Source organism: Sinocyclocheilus grahami, unplaced genomic scaffold (genome assembly GCF_001515645.1).
Source record: "Sinocyclocheilus grahami isolate Dianchi unplaced genomic scaffold, SAMN03320097.WGS_v1.1 scaffold1820.1, whole genome shotgun sequence".
In the NCBI taxonomy this organism is placed as follows: Eukaryota; Metazoa; Chordata; class Actinopteri; order Cypriniformes; family Cyprinidae; genus Sinocyclocheilus; species Sinocyclocheilus grahami.
Window position 1 is genome coordinate 116,204 of NW_015506999.1, and position 17,907 is coordinate 134,110.

The window sequence follows — 17,907 nt, forward strand, 5'->3', positions numbered from 1 at the left end:
AGCCAAGTATAAAGCGATCACAACAGCATATATTGAAGCTAAATTTGTGAGAATCAGTTTAAAGTTTGTAGTTAGCACTCCTACACAGTGATCCATGCTTACTTGGGTAACACCGGTTCAGATCTGGCTTGCGATATTTCCTGTTCCTGTCTCATTTCCAAGTTTTTGATGGAACAGATCTCTACATTTTCAGTGACTTTACAAGTACATTATTCTTTGTCTACAGAAGCAGCTGCTCTAAATTACAGCCCAGCCTGTTCATAGATGTATGTAATTACAGAGCCTGTGAATAGAACGGGAGAGACACCGAAAACCTACATTTACTTTTCACCATTTAACTTCTGTGTTAAGCTTGGACTACGCTCCTCTGGGATTTAAATTTAGCCCAGCCAGGCTTTATTTAGATTGAGCAGTTCTTTAAATATACCCAAGTGCAGTGCCATTAACCAGCATACCAACAGCAGCGTGTTTCATATGGTGTGTAACAGGGTTTGGTCTCAATCAGAGAGAATGTGTGAGGAGATGTTTAGCAGGCCCTTCCCAACATGTGCTTTTGCGTATGTGTTTGAGGAAAAAAGAGAGACATTGTGTGAATAAGAAGTATTTAAAAGCACAGTCCATCAAAAAATGTTATGCCAAACCTGAGTATTTTTTCTAATTTACTTTATTTAACTAATAAAAATCTTATTGATCCAGAAGAATTGTAAAATAGTATATGAGACATTTTGAACAGCTTTTTGGCTGCTTTTTTTTTAGAGAACAGACCGCTATTTAACTGCTCTTTTAACACTTGGGAAATTCTGTAGGCTTGTTTTTGTGTTGCATAAATGAAATATAGATTTTATTGTACTGCTAGAGCTCAGTTTTTCCTTCAGTTAGTCAGTGGGTTAGTCATAAAAGTCAGGCATCAAGGGTACTGTCCCAAAAGCATAGACACAATACTCCCACTTCTCTATCACACTGTAAGCCCTTCAGATTCCCACTGCTATTGCCTTTTTAAGGTAAAGTTATAAATTATGATGATATATGTATGCGTAAGGGCAGATGAGAACCCCAAACCTCTCATATTTAAAGCCGAAATGTTATGAAAGGGGCAGAAATGGGAATGAAGTCAAATTAATCCAATCAAATAAAAAAATAATTAAGTTTATTTGAGTGCTTGAATAGGTCAGCATGACTACAGAAGTCACAGTGCAATGAGAAATTTATTTTAAAAAAATATTTAATGTGCTGTTGTTTTAATTCTTTTTTTAAGTATTTGAATATCATATTATACTATGTACAGCTAGAATATTGCTGATAATATTATTACCTATTATACACCACCGGTCAAAAGTTTGGGATCAATACGATTTTTTAAGAAGAAATTAATACTTTTATTCAGCGACGATGCATTAAATTAATTAAAAGTGACAGTAAAATCATTTAAAATGTTTCACAATATTTCAAATTTTAAATAAATGCTGTTCTTCTGAAAATTCTATTCATCAAAGAATCCTGAAAAAAGCTGTATGTGCACAAAAATATTTAGCAGCAACATTTTGTTGTTCTGTTTTCCACATTTATAGTAATAAATGTTCCTTGAACAGAAATCATTCTGGTATTTGAGCAGTTGCTGAAATTTCAGCTTTTTACCACAGGGATAAATTACATTTTAAAATCTAAAAAAACAGAAAATAGTTATTTAAGTAAGGGATAATCAACTGTTTGCTGTGCATTAAAGGATTTTAAATGCACGACGTGGAGGCCAAGAACCACCCGACGCGAAGTCGACTACCCGACTGCTTGAATGAATTATCAATCGAGAGAGAGATGACAGTTGTGTGTGTGAATTACCTGCATATGTGCGTCTCTCTCTGCAAACAAGGAAGCTGTTTAGTTATGCTATTTTATTAATAAATGTCGCGGGGCAGCACCGGTAATAAGTTTCTGTGTGTGCGCAGCGCAATCTGCGATCTCCAACCTCTCTCCCTCTCACTGTGTGTGTGCGAGTAGTGTGTGTGTGTGCATCAATTAAAGCAGCGCATTAATATAGAACGGAGTGTTGTCACGGTACCAAAATGTCAGTATTCGGTACCAATACCAGTGAAAATCCACAGTTCTTGGTACCAATATCGGTACCAAAGCAAAACACAAAACCATGCTAATTAAAAAATTTGACTATACTTTCATTTAATCCAAACTGTGTACATATTTAATTTGAAAGGGCTTTTGAAAACCTTCTAGAGTTATTCAGCCAAGAATAACAACTAACTTATGCTTAGCCACGCTTATGCTAACGATTAACTACTCTAATAACAGCGTTCATTTCAATCTGACATTCAAATTAAAATATTGAATAATATTCATAACAGAAGCGGTGTTTCCCACAGACTTGCACTCTTATTTGTGGCGGCGTGTAAATGCAAATTCATTCTCTGCCAGCAGGAGGCGCTTGTAGAGCGGGAGAGATCGAGGTTTCCCCAGTAACGCTGTAATCAAATAAGTGCTGCGCTCACAAACACTGCTCTGGCATTGCAGGCAAGATGAAATATTTATTCATATGAATGAAATATCTTCATAACATCCATAATTTCCTGAAGACAGTCGGTTTCCTTCAGAAATACAGTGATATAAAAAGACTCGCACTGGGTTTCGACTTTGACACAGTGCTCATGTTTATTCAACGAAGTCAAAGTATTTGTGGCGGTCAGTTTAGATATTGTGGCGGGCCACCACAAATAAATCAATGTATGGGAAACACAATGAAACTTACCTGCTTGAACTTTCACTTGATCTGGGTGTCTGTCTTTAAAGTGTTTTGTTAGTTTGGTATGTTTCCTCTTGATGTCACCACGTCTCAGTGCTTTTATGAAGAGAGCGCATCTGTGCACCTTTCGGATAACACATCAGGAATCGGATTGACCGGGTACCACCGGTACTTAAAAAAAACCTGGTACCGTAACATTTTATTTTTTTAGTACCGACTTGGTACCGAAGTACCGGGTCTTTTGACAACACTAATAGAACGGTGATTAAACGGACTTGGAACTACCTGTGCATTAAACGGTTTTAATGCATACCTACCAGCCAATCAAAATTGAGTATTCAGACAGACCATGGAATAAAATAATAGTATTTCATAATATTACTGTTTTACTGTATGTTTTGATCAAATAAATGCAGCCTTGGTGAGCATTTTTTTTTAATCTTGCCAACCCTAAACTTTTGAAAGGTAGTGTTAATGGTAGGGGTATTAATTGTAAATATTTATGTTAAATTATGTGCATGTTTTAAAAAATAATCATGAGCTAAGCCTTTGCCATGTTGTGATGTTACAGCCAGCACATCTGTGTACCTCCCACCCTAAAACGGTCCCCAGTGGATGGAGAGATCACTCACTTGGGTGCGAAGTGTGAGGAAGTTTGGCACCCACGTGAAGCTTTCAGGGGAACTTTGAAAAAGACCCAAATAGAGCAAAGCTGTGAGGTTGTTTTCTATTAACTTCTGGCACATTCTGGTGGAAGAAGTCTCATATTTTGACAAAAGAGATGAGAGGCGGGCTAAATCAGAAACTATTTTACTCAATTATTGTGACTTTTGGTGATTTCGAAAAATTTTAACCGTATTAAACCAAATCCACAGGGCTCAACCCAGCTTACATGCCTTATGATCCTCGATTGTTGTCCAAAACCATAAATTTCATCCAGAATGTTGATCCATATTCACATTATTGTCATTCTCCACATTCCTCTGAGCGACACACAGTACAGAGGCTCGCATACGCTTGGAATTAAACATCATCCAATCAGGAGAGAAACTGACACACCAGTTGGCGATGTTGACTGTGTAAACCATTCCATCAGCATGACAGGGATGAGTGTTTTCTGCTTAATTATGAACACATGTCACTCAGGCTCTCTGAATAGACCTGATGTGTGATTACTCATCCTGCTGCCATCTGATAGGCCGGTGAGAATGATGTCATAGCAGCTGCCAAATACCCCAAGCACCCCCCAAAATCAAAGGTTACATAACATGTAGCCAACGTTTAACCCCTACAATGAGTTTTACCAGTACAGTTCTCAGTGGCTATACTCGAGGACTCCTTCCAAACCTGTACAAGCTTGTGGTTAATTTCTCATTTTTTAAAAAACTACTTAATGACCTACCTGTGTTTTTGCGGGTATTTTAAGTGTGATTTTGTTCTTTCTGTCTTTAGATAGGTTAGAAAGGGAGCTCCTCCAATACTGCGTGCTCTTTTGTAAGTCCTTTGTTGTTAATAAAGTGTTGGAGTGCTTTCACACTTCTCTGGCAAGTGCCGAGCGCTGCGGGGCAGGGGGGAGCCGCAAACACCAAGCCAACTTCATCTGTGTTCATTTGACTGGAGAGAGAGAAAGAGACTTGCTGATGGAGCTGTAAAAATTACCTGCTTTTTTAGTAATGAGATTTTGGCCTAGAGAGAGAGAGTGGCATGGCAATAGACTCTGAAAGAGAAGTGTAAGCGAGTGAAAGTGAGAAACTTTGGGGAGCGCAGAGGAGAACCGCACCCATAGCCGCTCTTCTCTGCTCATCACACAGCCTGTCTTGTCCCTGTCAGTATGGCTCAAACTTTCCATCTGCTCGCACTTAGACTTTTGTCTTGTGGAATATTGTATTCTGACGCAAAACAGTGCCCACAAAAATTGGTGTAGAAGCAATTTTTACTCCGAAATTGCAAATTAATTGGTGTGTGTATATATATACAGTATATATATATATATATATATATATATATATATATATATATATATATATTTATATCTCCACTTGTGGCTATGCAGAAAAACCTGAAAAATAGTGGAAAATGTTTTAAACGATATGTTGATATGATGGTGTCCTTTAAAATATACTTATAACCACCATAATAACACAACAACATTATATTATTATATTATATTATTATTATATTATTAGTTAAACCACCTTCTTAAATTAATTAAAAGGTTCAGCAAGAGTGATTTGGAAAATGCCACAAACTATGTTTATTCCACAACAAATGCCTATTGTTTATTCCTATTGAAAATGCCACAAACGATGTTTATTCTGTCCAAATAATTTGACAGGGTTATTAGAGTTAAAACTAAACTTAAAATAAAAACCATAATAAACATTAACTTTGCACTTTGGATGGGTAAATGCAGAGCACTAATTCCAAGTATGGGTCACCATACTTGGCCACATGTCACATCACATGTCACATCACTTAATATCAAATATTTAAAAACTCCAACTTCCTTCAACTATATAGTTGCCAACATTTCTTATTTTCTAACTTAATGTACTAGAATAACTAAAAATAAAACTGAAACAAAAAATTTATAAAAACTATACACACACACATATTTTAAAATAAACACAATAACTAATATGACAACAACACAAAACTAAATTACCAAAACTTTAGCTAAAATTAAGATAAAATCACAAAATATACAAATAAAAACTAATTCAAAATGTTACTGAAAACTATAATAGTATCTTAAAAACACTGTCATCAGAAAGTGTCACGTTATCGTTTAGCTTGTCATCCTGTGTGCTCCTCAACACTCACCACATTAATAATGATATCTGTATTGCTATCTGCTGTCAAACGCAGCCACAACTGGTTCACATTTTGAATGTTCAGGGTTGTTTTGTTCTCCCGATTCTCTCTGGATGATGTCCTAGAGGAAGTTTCCGAGCTGTTTCCGAACATCCTTCATCCACTTTACCAGCTCGTTTCCATTCCCGCTGGAATATTGGGTCTGTTCTTTACTCCATCCTGATATACTCATTCATGCTGTCATGGATGTTCTGAGAGTCTGATTAATGAAAAGAAATGAAAAGCGTTCTTGTTTCTGAGTGTATATATTTATTTGAAAGGACTGTGCGTGTATTTGTGAATGTTTTGAAATCTCACCTATTGATATATTCAGCAATATTGCACCACTGATACTGCAGCAGTCTGAGAAGGACTTTACTGTGTTATGATTGTGATGTTTACTGTGTTGTTCCCTGTCTTTCAGAGTAAAGAACAGCAGCTCCAGGCCTCAAACCAAAGTAATAAAGTGTTCTTGTACTGCGCCTTCCTGGACTACAGGTGGGTTACACAGATTCAAATATGTATTTATGCACACAAATGTTGATTTATATTTATATAGCCAAAAATTTAATATTGCCCTTCATTCACATTGACAGGCATTTTGGGATGCCGCTTTGGTGCTTGTATGCTTGTATGTTTTTTTCTTACTCGATATATTTCAAATTTCGAAAACATACGAAAACTCAATGCATTTTAACTTAACTTAATGTGTTTTAACAATACTTTAATATAAAAGTTTTATCCAATTAACAGTTTTTTGGTAGCTTTTTCTTACATACTTTTTCTGTTAAACCTATTAAGATTGCAGGGTGGGACTCATGTTTACATTTTTAGATATTTTTAAAACATCTTTCACTTTTTTTTATGGTCTTTTATATTCCCAGCTTTCACCCTCAATGTCACTGTTCTCGGATATTTATGCAGTCCTTCCTGTATATTCTCTCTCGCCCATCTATCTCTCTCCATCTGTCATTTTTAGTGCCTCATTTCACATTTCCTGTTAAAGGAGTAGATCACTTCCAGAACAAAAATGTACAGATAATGTACTCACCTCCTTGTCATCTAAGATGTTCATGTCTTTCTTTCTTCAGTCATAAAGAAATTATGTTTTTTGAGAAAAACATTTTAGGATTTCTCTCTTACAGATAATGTACTCACCTCCTTGTCATCTAAGATGTTCATGTCTTTCTTTCTTCAGTCGTAAAGAAATTATGTTTTTTGAGAAAAACATTTTAGGATTTCTCTCCATATAATGGACTTCTATGGTGCCCCAGAGTTTGAACTTTCAAAATGCAGTTTAAATGCAGCATCAAAGGGCTCTAAATGATCCCAGCCGAGGAAGAAGGGTCTTATCTAGCGAAACGATCGGTTATTTAAAACAATTTTTTTTACAATTTATATGCTTTTTAACCCCAAACACTCTTCTTGTCTAGCTCTGCGTGAACTCAGTTTTTTCAGTTCATGACAGTTAGGATATATCGAAAAACTCCCATCTCATTTTCTCCTCCAACTTCAAAATCATCCTTCATCGCTGCAGAAGTACCAACCCAGTGTTTACAAAGAGAACATGCAAAAAAGGTCAAACGCCCTTTATAAAAAACTGTAAAACAGCGATGTAGGACGATTTTGAAGTTGGAGGAGAAAATGCCATTTTTAGACCTTTGATGCTGCATTTAAACTGCATTTTGGAAGTTCAAACTCAGGGTTTTCCTCAAAAAACATAATTTATTTACGACTGAAGAAAGAAAGACATGAACATCTTGTATGACAAGGGGGTGAGTACATTATCTGTAAATTTTTGTTCTGGGAGTGAACTACTCCTTTAAAGCTTGTCAGGAAGTGCTTTAATATATCAATGTGTGTCTTATATTTATGTCCCACTGTAATCCAATTACCTATGTAAGAGCCAGAAATAGGTAATGGCTATACATTTAGCACATCAACATTGTGATTTCCAGCAATTTTTTTTAAAGAATGGAATTTGCAGTCTAAATCTTTCTGTCTTTCTTCCAATTCATCATTCAAACATGTCATTTAGAAATTATGAAAGTCTGTTTTTAATATAAAAGCAATTTTATACTATAATATCTATGCCCGAAAAATCACTTAAAGCCAATAAACGAAGCCAATTTGAAACCGAGCATGTTTGATTTGGAGTGAGAGCCTTTGTTCTTTTGTCTTCTCTATCTCTCATTCTTTGTCATGCTCGTCCGCTCTTTCTCCCATGAGGGCATTTAATAAATGACTGCATCTATAATGGAATGATGAAGCTGGAATATTTGCTCTCATTGAGATTAATTGGATCTTGCGTTAGTTTTGATTTAGTTTAGATCTGATTTGATTAATAACTCGCTGGTAATTCCATTAACACTGGGCGAGGGTGTGGATGTGTATGGTTTCAATATAAACAATGAACAACTCCAGCAACTGTAATGCTCAATTAAACCTGTATGTATGTGTGTGTTTCAGCTCCAAAGAGGGTGTGTGGTCCAACGAGGGGTGTGTGAGAACTGATGGAAACCTGTCCTTCTCTATTTGCTTGTGTAACCATCTGACCAACTTCGCCATCCTTATGCAAGTGGTTCCCATAGAGGTGAGGCACTCTCAGTGTGACTCTTTCTGGTGCCAGTTTTATTTTGTGCTATAGATGAATTACCATTCGTCTTGCTGGCTTTGGCAAGATGTTAAGTTAATTCAAATAATTCAAGAACTTAACAGCTCATTCTGTGTGTGTGTCTCTTTAGGTTTTACACAATTATGTCTACATGTTCCATGGAGAATTAAATTAATTGTTGTGACAGTAAAGTCATTTATGTTTCTATTTCAAATAAATGCTTTCCTTTTAGACTTTCTATAAATCCTTAGAATCCTGAAAAATATCTATTTAAAAATCTTACCAACCCCAAACTGTTGAATGGATGTGTATATACTTTTTTTTTTTTACAGTTTTGCAAACTTAGGAATAACGCATTTTACAGCTTAGTTGCTTTCATCAGTATTGATTCTGCAAAGTTTCACCATGAGAGCCCCATTTTAAGATTCCGTTTCAAGTAAAACAAGCATTCAGCTTTAAAAAAAACACATCTTGAGACCTCTGTGATTTTCTCCATTTTATCAGGCTTCATCTATCTGTTTTGAATAAAATCTGTCCTCGCTCAGTCATATAATCATCTCCTCTGGAGCTTTGATGCTAATGCCCACCTCTGCCGGGGCCTCAATTAGCGGCTCACCTCAATACTTCAAGCCTGGAGGAAATCGTGCTTTCTCCACCGCAGATCCTCGATATTCTGGGCCCTCGATAATCACAAGGCAGGAAGCGGAGTTAATGTACAATCGAACCCACGCATGGAATAGAATTACTATTAACAATACAGCTCTATATTCTGATGGATGTTCAGGAATAAATCTGTTTACTCTCTTCACCAACAGATGCTTATAAGGTGTAGCATGCTATCTAGCACGTATCAAGTCATGATTACAGCAAATGAGGCTCTATAATGTCAAATTTTGATGTTTTGAGGTGGTTAATACCAGATCATCAGTTGTAGAAGTACAGAATGAGACGTTTTCAATGCTTAGTTACGATAAAAGCGATAAATTAATTTCTGATTTTAGCTTAATTTTCTCATTTTTAGTAGTGATGTTTTTTGTTAGAGTTTTCAGTGTTTTTGAAGGAAGTTTCTTACGCTCATCAAGGCTGCATTTATTTGATCGAAATACAGTAAAAACAATAATTTTGAGAAATATTACAATTTAAAAGAAGTATTCTATTGTAATTATTTAAAAATGCCATTACTCCAGTCTTCAGTGTCTCATGATCCTTCAGAAATCATTCTAATATGCTGATTTGCTGCTCAAGAAACATTTCTTCTGTTTATCAATGTTGAAAATAGTTGTGCTGATAAATATTTGTTTATAAAAACTGCAATACATTCTTTGATGAATAGAAAGTTCGATACGACAGCATCTGAAATAGAAATCTTTTGTAACATTGTAAATGTCTTTACTGTCACTTTTGATCAATTTAAATGCATAATTTCTGAATAAAAGTATTAATATCCTTAAATACATAAATATATTACTGACCCAAATCTTTTGAACAGTATCATATAACAGGTTCTAGAAAAGAGAAATCTTGAGGATTAATGTGTAGAGAGACCGAATGTAGAGATATTTTTAAACATAACGCAAGCCTGGGGCTGTTACTGTTCATCTTTTCTCAACCGACGGTCTACCATGTCTGTGAATAGTTAGTGCTCTCTATATATATATTTTTTAAAAATGACTTGTTCCAAGAAATGATTTAATTGATTGTCAGACTCGTGCAGGTTTGTTCTGATGAAATGATCTTGAAATTGTCAAGTCATTTAATATTATACGAACATCAATCCCAGTACAGCTGGTCATCGCTAACCTTTGACTTTACAATCAGTGGATTGTTGCTGTGGTATTCAGTGTTTCTTATTTGTAGTAACGTCTGGGGTTTTCAAAACATTTAACCCTCTTCAGTGCTGTAAACTAAACCAACTTCAGCCATTTTCATCATCTCATTGCCTGTGCTGTCATGTTTGTCTCCACCTCAGCTCTCAAAGGCCCACCATGTGGCGCTGTCCACCATTAGCTACATCGGCTGCTCTATCTCTATTTTCTGTCTGGCAATTACACTGGTCACCTTTGCTGTCCTGTCGTAAGTATCCCACAGTGCTCTGAGAACATGCAGGATTTTAATCTACTATTTAAATATGGTCAAAAAAGTTTTGTTCACATGGCTAAACTTCTCATTTGCATTTATCAAATATAATAACTTGCAATTTCAATTAATTAAACACTAAAAGCGTTTAATGTTTTTGCACCATTACTATTACAAATGTATCTGGGTTTTTTTTGTTTTTTGTTTTTTTCTGTCCATACAGGTCTGTTAGCACCATCCGTAATCAGCGTTACCATATTCATGCAAACTTGGCATTTGCAATCTTAGTCGCTCAAATCCTTCTGCTCATCAGTTTCCGCTTCAATCCCGGCACGGTGAGTCCATCTAACACTCATCTTAAATCAGTGATTCTCAGCCGTTTTGATTTTGAAGGCCCTCTGTTGTCCAACACAATAACAGATAACATAATAATAAGAACTGTATGTTCTTCAACTAAAAATAATAGTTATATAGGGAAAATAAAAAGAAAGTTGATTTCATGTTTTGTTTTTTGTTTTTCTAATTTGCATTTTTAATATATTAATAATAATTTCTTAATTTATATACTTTTAAGTCATCCCTGTTATATTATGAAGTCCAGTATTATTTTAGTATTATTTATATACTATTAGATTTTTATTAATAATTTGAATTGGCTTTTATTTATTTTTTTATACTCTCAATTTTCATTTTCATTTTAGTTACATTTTTAGTCAGTTTTGTTATGTGCATTTGACTGTTAATCAGATGTTACTAATCAGGTTTAATTTAGTTTTATTTGAGTTTTAGTTCAGTTGTAGTTTTTATTTATTTTACTTGTTGCATTGGCAACTAACTGAAAAAAAATTTTGGTTTTCCATCTAATATTTATATTTATTTTATTTCAGCTTTATTTTAATTAACAAAAATGTTTTAGTTCAAAAATAATCATTAACAAAAATTGTTTTAGTTAATGATAATAACCCTGATTATGTCATCCTTGTTAAGAGCCACTGTAGAGCACAGTTCTGCTTTAAAAACAGCTGTGAAAAAAATTTATTAACCAAAATTAAAATGAGAGTATCCACACAAATATTGTTGGAAGATGCTTGCTTATGAAATGTTCGAATTAAATCAGCATCTCATTTACAGTATGTGTCGTATCGTCATCAGTATCAGAAACAGCATGTTGTCATTACATAAAGAAATCTAATAAGGTGGAAAGAGCCAATGACTCCACTCATTTCCTAACATGCCTCCGGCATTACGGACAGATTCATTTGACACTTCGTTCATTTGATTGTGCTTCCTCTGTCTGAGGACTTGGCTGAAATCTTGCTATGGTCATTTCAGTGTTGAGATCACTGAGCTCAACCACTCTGTCGCCCATATGTTTATTTTAACAACATGTGTTACATTAGCTAAGATTCACAAAGTAGATCAGTTTTCGGAGCAGTGCATTTTGTCTATACGCGTGTCCTCTCTCTCCCAGCTCCCGTGTAAGATCATGGCTGTATTGCTGCATTTCTTCTTCCTGTGTGCGTTCGCCTGGATGCTGGTGGAAGGGTTGCATCTCTACAGCATGGTGGTCAAAGTGTTTGGGTCAGAGGGCAGCAAGCACTTTTATTACTATGCAATCGGATGGGGTGAGTACAACATCTTGCAGACTGGTTCTGAGCGCTAGGTGTGGAGAATGCAGCAGACCACCACAATCTGGCATACTTTATTGGCATTCTGTAGCATCACTGTGATTCAGACACCAGAATCAGCTTTTTATATACAACGCATTTGAATCTATGCCCAGTTTTAACACTCTTCTCAATCATTTGACCATCGTTTATATTAAATTATTCCACATTTAGGAAAAAATGTACAAATAACTGGAGCTACACGTACACAAAAATCACATACTCTGGTTGGCCTTATAATCGGAAAGCCCTTATATTGAGATTGTTTGGGTGTGTTTTATGCAAATTTCTCTTTTGAAATACAAACCCGATTCCAAAAAAGTTGGGACACTGTACAAATTGTGAATAAAAACAGAATGCAATGATGTGGAAGTTTCAAATTTCAATATTTTATTCAGAATACTCACATACAGGAAGATGTTATCACATACACGAAGATCACGGGCATCCAGTATGGTTTTCCGGCCTTGACCCTTACGCACAGAGATTGTTCCAGATTCTCTGAATCTTTGGATGATATTATGCACTGTAGATGATGATAACTTCAAACTCTTTGCAATTTTTCTCTGAGAAACTCCTTTCTGATATTGCTCCACTATTTTTCGCCGCAGCATTGGGGGAATTGGTGATCCTCTGCCCATCTTGACTTCTGAGAGACACTGCCACTCTGAGAGGCTCTTTTTATACCCAATCATGTTGCCAATTGACCTAATAAGTTGCAAATTGGTCCTCCAGCTGTTGCTTATATGTACATTTAACTTTTCCGGCCTCTTATTGCTACCTGTCCCAACTTTTTTGGAATGTGTAGCTCTCATGAAATCCAAAATGAGCCAATATTTGGCATGACATTTCAAAATGTCTCACTTTCAACATTTGATATGTTATCTATATTCTATTGTGAATAAAATATAAGTTTATGAGATTTGTAAATTATTCCATTCCTTTTTTACTCACAATTTGTAAAGTGTCCCTACTTTTTTGGAATTGGGTTTGTACTCCAAATTCATAGTTATTAGAACAAGGTTATAAACAAATTCATGTGCTTACTCGTTTTACGTGGACATTTTTTGGTTGGAAAAGATTTTTTAATGAGATAAGGTTATTTTTGAATAAGATGCAGGTTTTTGCACTGAAATATCACAGATACAGTGGCCCTTTTTGGTGAATTCATCCCTGTGTATATACACACACATTCATATAAACTACACACTCCATCACACACAGACATGCTTGAACTGACTTACAAAATCGCACATGCTGAGAAGAAAAACATCAGGTCAGTTTCATTTGCCTTAAACGACCCAATTCAGCGTAATGCGCAAACCCAAGAGAGTCAGATGAGGTTGTCCCACGGCAGGCATTAGCGCTGAGAGAGATCAGCCTCCTCCCTCAGCCGTCACTGATGTGGCAGTGTTGTAGAAAAGGGGAGGAAAAGAAGACATTTGTTCATTACAGTCTGTCTGAGATGTCAGTAGATTAAAATACATTAAATCTTAGCCGAGTCTTTAGTGGGTCAACACTAATGATGCCGTCAGTGTTATTAATTGACCTGATCTCAAATGTGCATATGTGATAATAGACATCTTTCACTCTATTGGGAACAGTTTATAATCAGCCTTTTGTTTTTAGTTGTTCACATAAAATGACATTGCCAGAAGGAGGCCTTGAAATAAATCAATATACACTTTTATTAGAACATGTAAAGTTGGCATTATGAAAACGGAAGGTGTTTTCCATTATTACATATGATAAAGTGTTGAATAAATAGACATGCTTATTTGTATCCATAGTGACACTGGTGATAGGCTCAGTGTGTATGAAGAAAACAGGCTTTGTTAGACTGAAGTCATTACTTCAGACTGAAGTCTACTCCCTTTCTAAAAGCCTCTGGCACAGCCAGACTGCTCTTTATTTATGGTGGCATGAAACAACCGGCTACAGTCCAAAAGTTCTTATTTTAGTTCCTACGACATAATCTGAAAACTTCTACGCTAGGTTTTACAACAAGGTATTTTTAGCTCCAATAACGTTCCAGGTTTTTTCCCACAAACATTAGTCTTTTAGCACGTCATTCACATATAACAAAAACATATGGTGAGAGGGAGAGAGGGATTTGACAACACTACTAAGCTATAAACTCTTTGTACTATACAGTATATAGTATATATTGTGAATTATTACAATTTAAAATAGCTGTTTTCTATTTGAATATATTTTCAAATGTAATTTATTCTTGTGATGGCAAAGCTGAATTTTCAGCATCATTGCTCCAGTCTTGAGTGTCACATGATCTTTCAGAAATCATTCTAATGTGCTGATTTGCTGCTCAAGAAACATTTCGTATCATTATCAATGTTGAAAACAAAAAAAATAGAAATCTTTTGTAACAAAGTAAAATCCTGTCACTTTTGATCAATTTAATTATTCGTCCTTGCTGAATAATAGTATTCATTTATTTATTTATTTTGAAAAATGTCAAGTTGTATAAATTAAAAATGTGAAATAGTATATTTAAAAATTGACATGAACATTATTTAATCAATTATAAACCATATGTGATATTTATTAGTGTGTGTATTTGTATATCTGAGTTTCTCACTATTTTTTTTACCAAATTTAGCTTTTTGCAAATCATTAAAATGACCCTGCAGTGTGACAGATGAGTTATTACAATTTTGTAAAATAGTCTGTGTATAATAATTATACATAAATTAGAAAAAAAAGTAGTTTGAAGTATTTTTCAATTAAGTATATCAGGGCACTGCTATCACTGCATGAAATTGTTACTTCTGAAACCTCTCTCTAAAACTGTTCACATCTGTACTCAGGATGTCCTTTTGTCATATGTGTGGTGTCTATGACCTCGTCACTAAACAGCTATGGAGAGGATGGCAAGTAAGTTACCACGACAACACCATGGGCCATGACATGGTAAACAGATGTCCAGTTTGAAGAGAAAAGGTGATTTGTCGCTCTTGTTTTGTCTTTCCTGTATTAGTTGCTGGCTGTCTCTGAAGAATGGGGCGATTTGGGCTTTTGTAGCCCCTGCTCTGTTTGTAATAATGGTAAGCAGCTGTTAATGAGGTGTGTTAAATGCACTACATTAGGTGAGCATGAAAGGAACACTTGTAATGTTGTAATCTCTGCCGTCCAGGTGAACATTGGCATTTTGATAGCTGTGACACGGATCATATCCAGGATCAGCGCTGAGAACTATAAGGTTCACGGAGACGCCAACTCTGTTAAGTGAGTTACTATCATGATTGTAATATCGGCCATCATGCGTTTGCTTTTTTTCATACGCGTGTTTGTCTTTCTAGGCTTACGACTAAAGCAGTGGCGGTACTCTTGCCCATCCTGGGCATATCGTGGATCTTTGGGGTTGTGGCGGTGAACGACCACTCCCTGCTTTTCCAGTACATGTTTGCAGTGTTTAACTCACTACAGGTCAGGCATCACTAGTGTGTCACACAACAATTTCAGCAGCAACCTGATTGATTTTCACACGGTTTACAGCCTCCAGAGTCAATAGCGCCTTCGCCAAACAACGGCAGCTTTAAAAAAATATGGGACATAATTTTTTTGAATGACTTTGGACCTGGACTGACTTGTAAGAACTTTTGCAGATGTGAATTGGAGCGCTTTCACAACATTTAGTGTTATCTGTTGTTTTTCTTTTATTCCTCAAAGGGGTTCTTCATATTCCTGTTTCACTGTCTGTTAAACTCTGAGGTAAGAGTGTGTTTGTGCAGCTGTGTCAGAAGTCTGTGCTGTAGCCGCAGTAAACAGTACACTGCTGTAAATGATAGAGTTAAAGTGTGATCGCCATCTAGTGATGTTAATTTGATACTGCATTACGTGCATGCACTTACAGAGACACTTTCAAACTATTACGATCTCCTTAAAACCAAAGCAAATGTGTCAATCATGATGTTTGTTAACAGATTTCGTGTCTTGTTACTGCTCTACAGGTGAGGGCTGCTTTCAAACACAAAACTAAAGTGTGGACTTTAACCAGCAGCTCAATCCGCAACATCAACGTCAAACCTTTCAACTCAGACATAGTGAGTAATTCCAGTTCTTTTGATTTTTACATTCGTATTGCTCATGACCAGTGAATTAAACACACACTTGTGAAAATGAATGTCATGAATGTGTTTTTAAAGAATTACATAAAATGGACACTTAATTGCACGTTATGCACAATTAAATAAAACACATAATAGCTTAATTATAACAATTTAAGTTTGGATAGTGCACGTCTATGTTCAAAAATGGGGGTGACGCTTAAGGCGTTCAATTTATATTAAATCCAGTTGAATTTAAGACTGTATTTTTGACTCACTGAAGTAGAACTTGAGTTCATCTTTTGTTTTGTAATTTTATAATGACTTCTGTTGTATTTGAAATGTCGATAAAGAGTACTGCCAAATGTACTGACAAGCATTTATGATAAACTAAAATATACTTTAATGTCATTCCTAATAAAACTTGTATCGTGTATTTAAATATATTTGTAATTGCTCATTTGTAATAATGAAGTTGCAATTTAGAACATGTAAAAACTAACTTTAATTATAATATCAAATAACACACTTCCGTACGCTATAATCAAGTACTTTACAAGTGCTTAAGTATGTTAGTCAGCTACTTTTTAAAGCATGACGAAAGATTATGAGTAATATGAGTACTTTAAAGTAAAAGCTTTCATTTTACATTATTACACAGTACACTTTTGTACTTAAGAACTAAAAGTGTACTTAAGTGTGTTAAGAAATATTCATGAAAGTATACTCTAAGTACACTTAAGTGGCCTTTTTCATCATTATTATATTAACTGCAAGTAAAGTTTTTTAAAAATGTTTTTTTATTTTATTTTTTTAAAGATTTGAAGTACACTACAAGTTACAGTTAAGCACACTTCTTTTTCACCGGGGTTTTGGAACCCAAGCCTGTATTAATCTGGTTTTCTTTCACAGATGAACGGCCACAAGGGCGGTGTGACTCCCACAAAGATGAACACATGGGACAAAAGCACCAACTCAGCCAACCGCATAGATTTATCAGCAGTATAATGGCTTCTGGTCCAAAGAGAGCAAGAGGACAGCAGCACAGCATTTCTTGTAGAACATGGGCCTTTCTATATCACATTTTATATGGACTCCAAATGATGAAATGGCTACAAACACTTGCAGCTCATTGTAGAATAGTTAACTCACAACACGGAGCTCTCTGATGCCATTTCCTCCTGCTGATGTTCTCTCTAACACAAACATAGGATGAAGACACACGGCCCATTGTTGGGATGACTTGTTGATCGTTTGCTAATAATGTGGTCTGCTAAGGAATCTGAATTCAAGAAAACACACTAACTCTCACAGACAGGAGACTCTACTGAGATGCAGTACCTGTGCTGTAACTGTTTGCTTGCTTTGATATTTTGAATAACACACTAGACCTGTGCTACATTTGGACCACTGTTTAGCCGTCCTTTAAACAGAGGAATCATCAAGTACAAGTCTGAAGTGTCTCAACTTTAATGAGAACTTTTCTTTGCAACCGGCCTGAGTGAAGTAGCAGCTATTATTAATTTTTGTCCATCTGCGCATCTACTATGGCTTTAAATTAGACCTGGAAGAGAAGTACAATACTGGCGAAAATCTCTGGAGTTCTTCCTCATTATTGTGATGGTTTTCTCTTTTTTAATGTAGTATTGTAAATGGCACTTGTTTTTAACCAAATTATTTGTTAATTTTAATTTTTTTTATTTTTTTACAAGAGGTCAATGAAATATTGATGGTCAACCTCAGAAGGTCATTTATAATATTGCACAACTTTATAATATAAATATGAATGTTACTTTTTTAAAGGGATGCGGATGAGATATGGATAAATAATGTTTTTGGTGATTAACAAGTGACTTCATAAATGATGTTAATAAATACTAA

The 17,907-nt window shown here is 35.4% G+C and overlaps 1 protein-coding gene across 1 annotated transcript in view; it reads left to right on the forward strand.

The window, feature by feature from the left end:
• LOC107572841 (adhesion G-protein coupled receptor D1-like) overlaps positions 1 to 17,686 on the forward strand; it is a 46,657-nt gene extending 28,971 nt beyond the window's left edge. The window contains exons 14-25 of the mRNA XM_016259273.1: positions 6,027 to 6,100; positions 8,072 to 8,195; positions 10,186 to 10,289; positions 10,516 to 10,627; positions 11,764 to 11,917; positions 14,788 to 14,854; positions 14,958 to 15,024; positions 15,114 to 15,205; positions 15,280 to 15,406; positions 15,650 to 15,691; positions 15,931 to 16,023; positions 16,939 to 17,686. Of these exons, the coding sequence (XP_016114759.1) occupies positions 6,027 to 6,100; positions 8,072 to 8,195; positions 10,186 to 10,289; positions 10,516 to 10,627; positions 11,764 to 11,917; positions 14,788 to 14,854; positions 14,958 to 15,024; positions 15,114 to 15,205; positions 15,280 to 15,406; positions 15,650 to 15,691; positions 15,931 to 16,023; positions 16,939 to 17,034 (1,152 nt within the window). The 3' untranslated portion in view covers positions 17,035 to 17,686. The remainder of the gene's footprint in view (positions 1 to 6,026; positions 6,101 to 8,071; positions 8,196 to 10,185; positions 10,290 to 10,515; positions 10,628 to 11,763; positions 11,918 to 14,787; positions 14,855 to 14,957; positions 15,025 to 15,113; positions 15,206 to 15,279; positions 15,407 to 15,649; positions 15,692 to 15,930; positions 16,024 to 16,938) is intronic.
• The last annotated feature ends 221 nt before the right edge of the window (positions 17,687 to 17,907 follow it).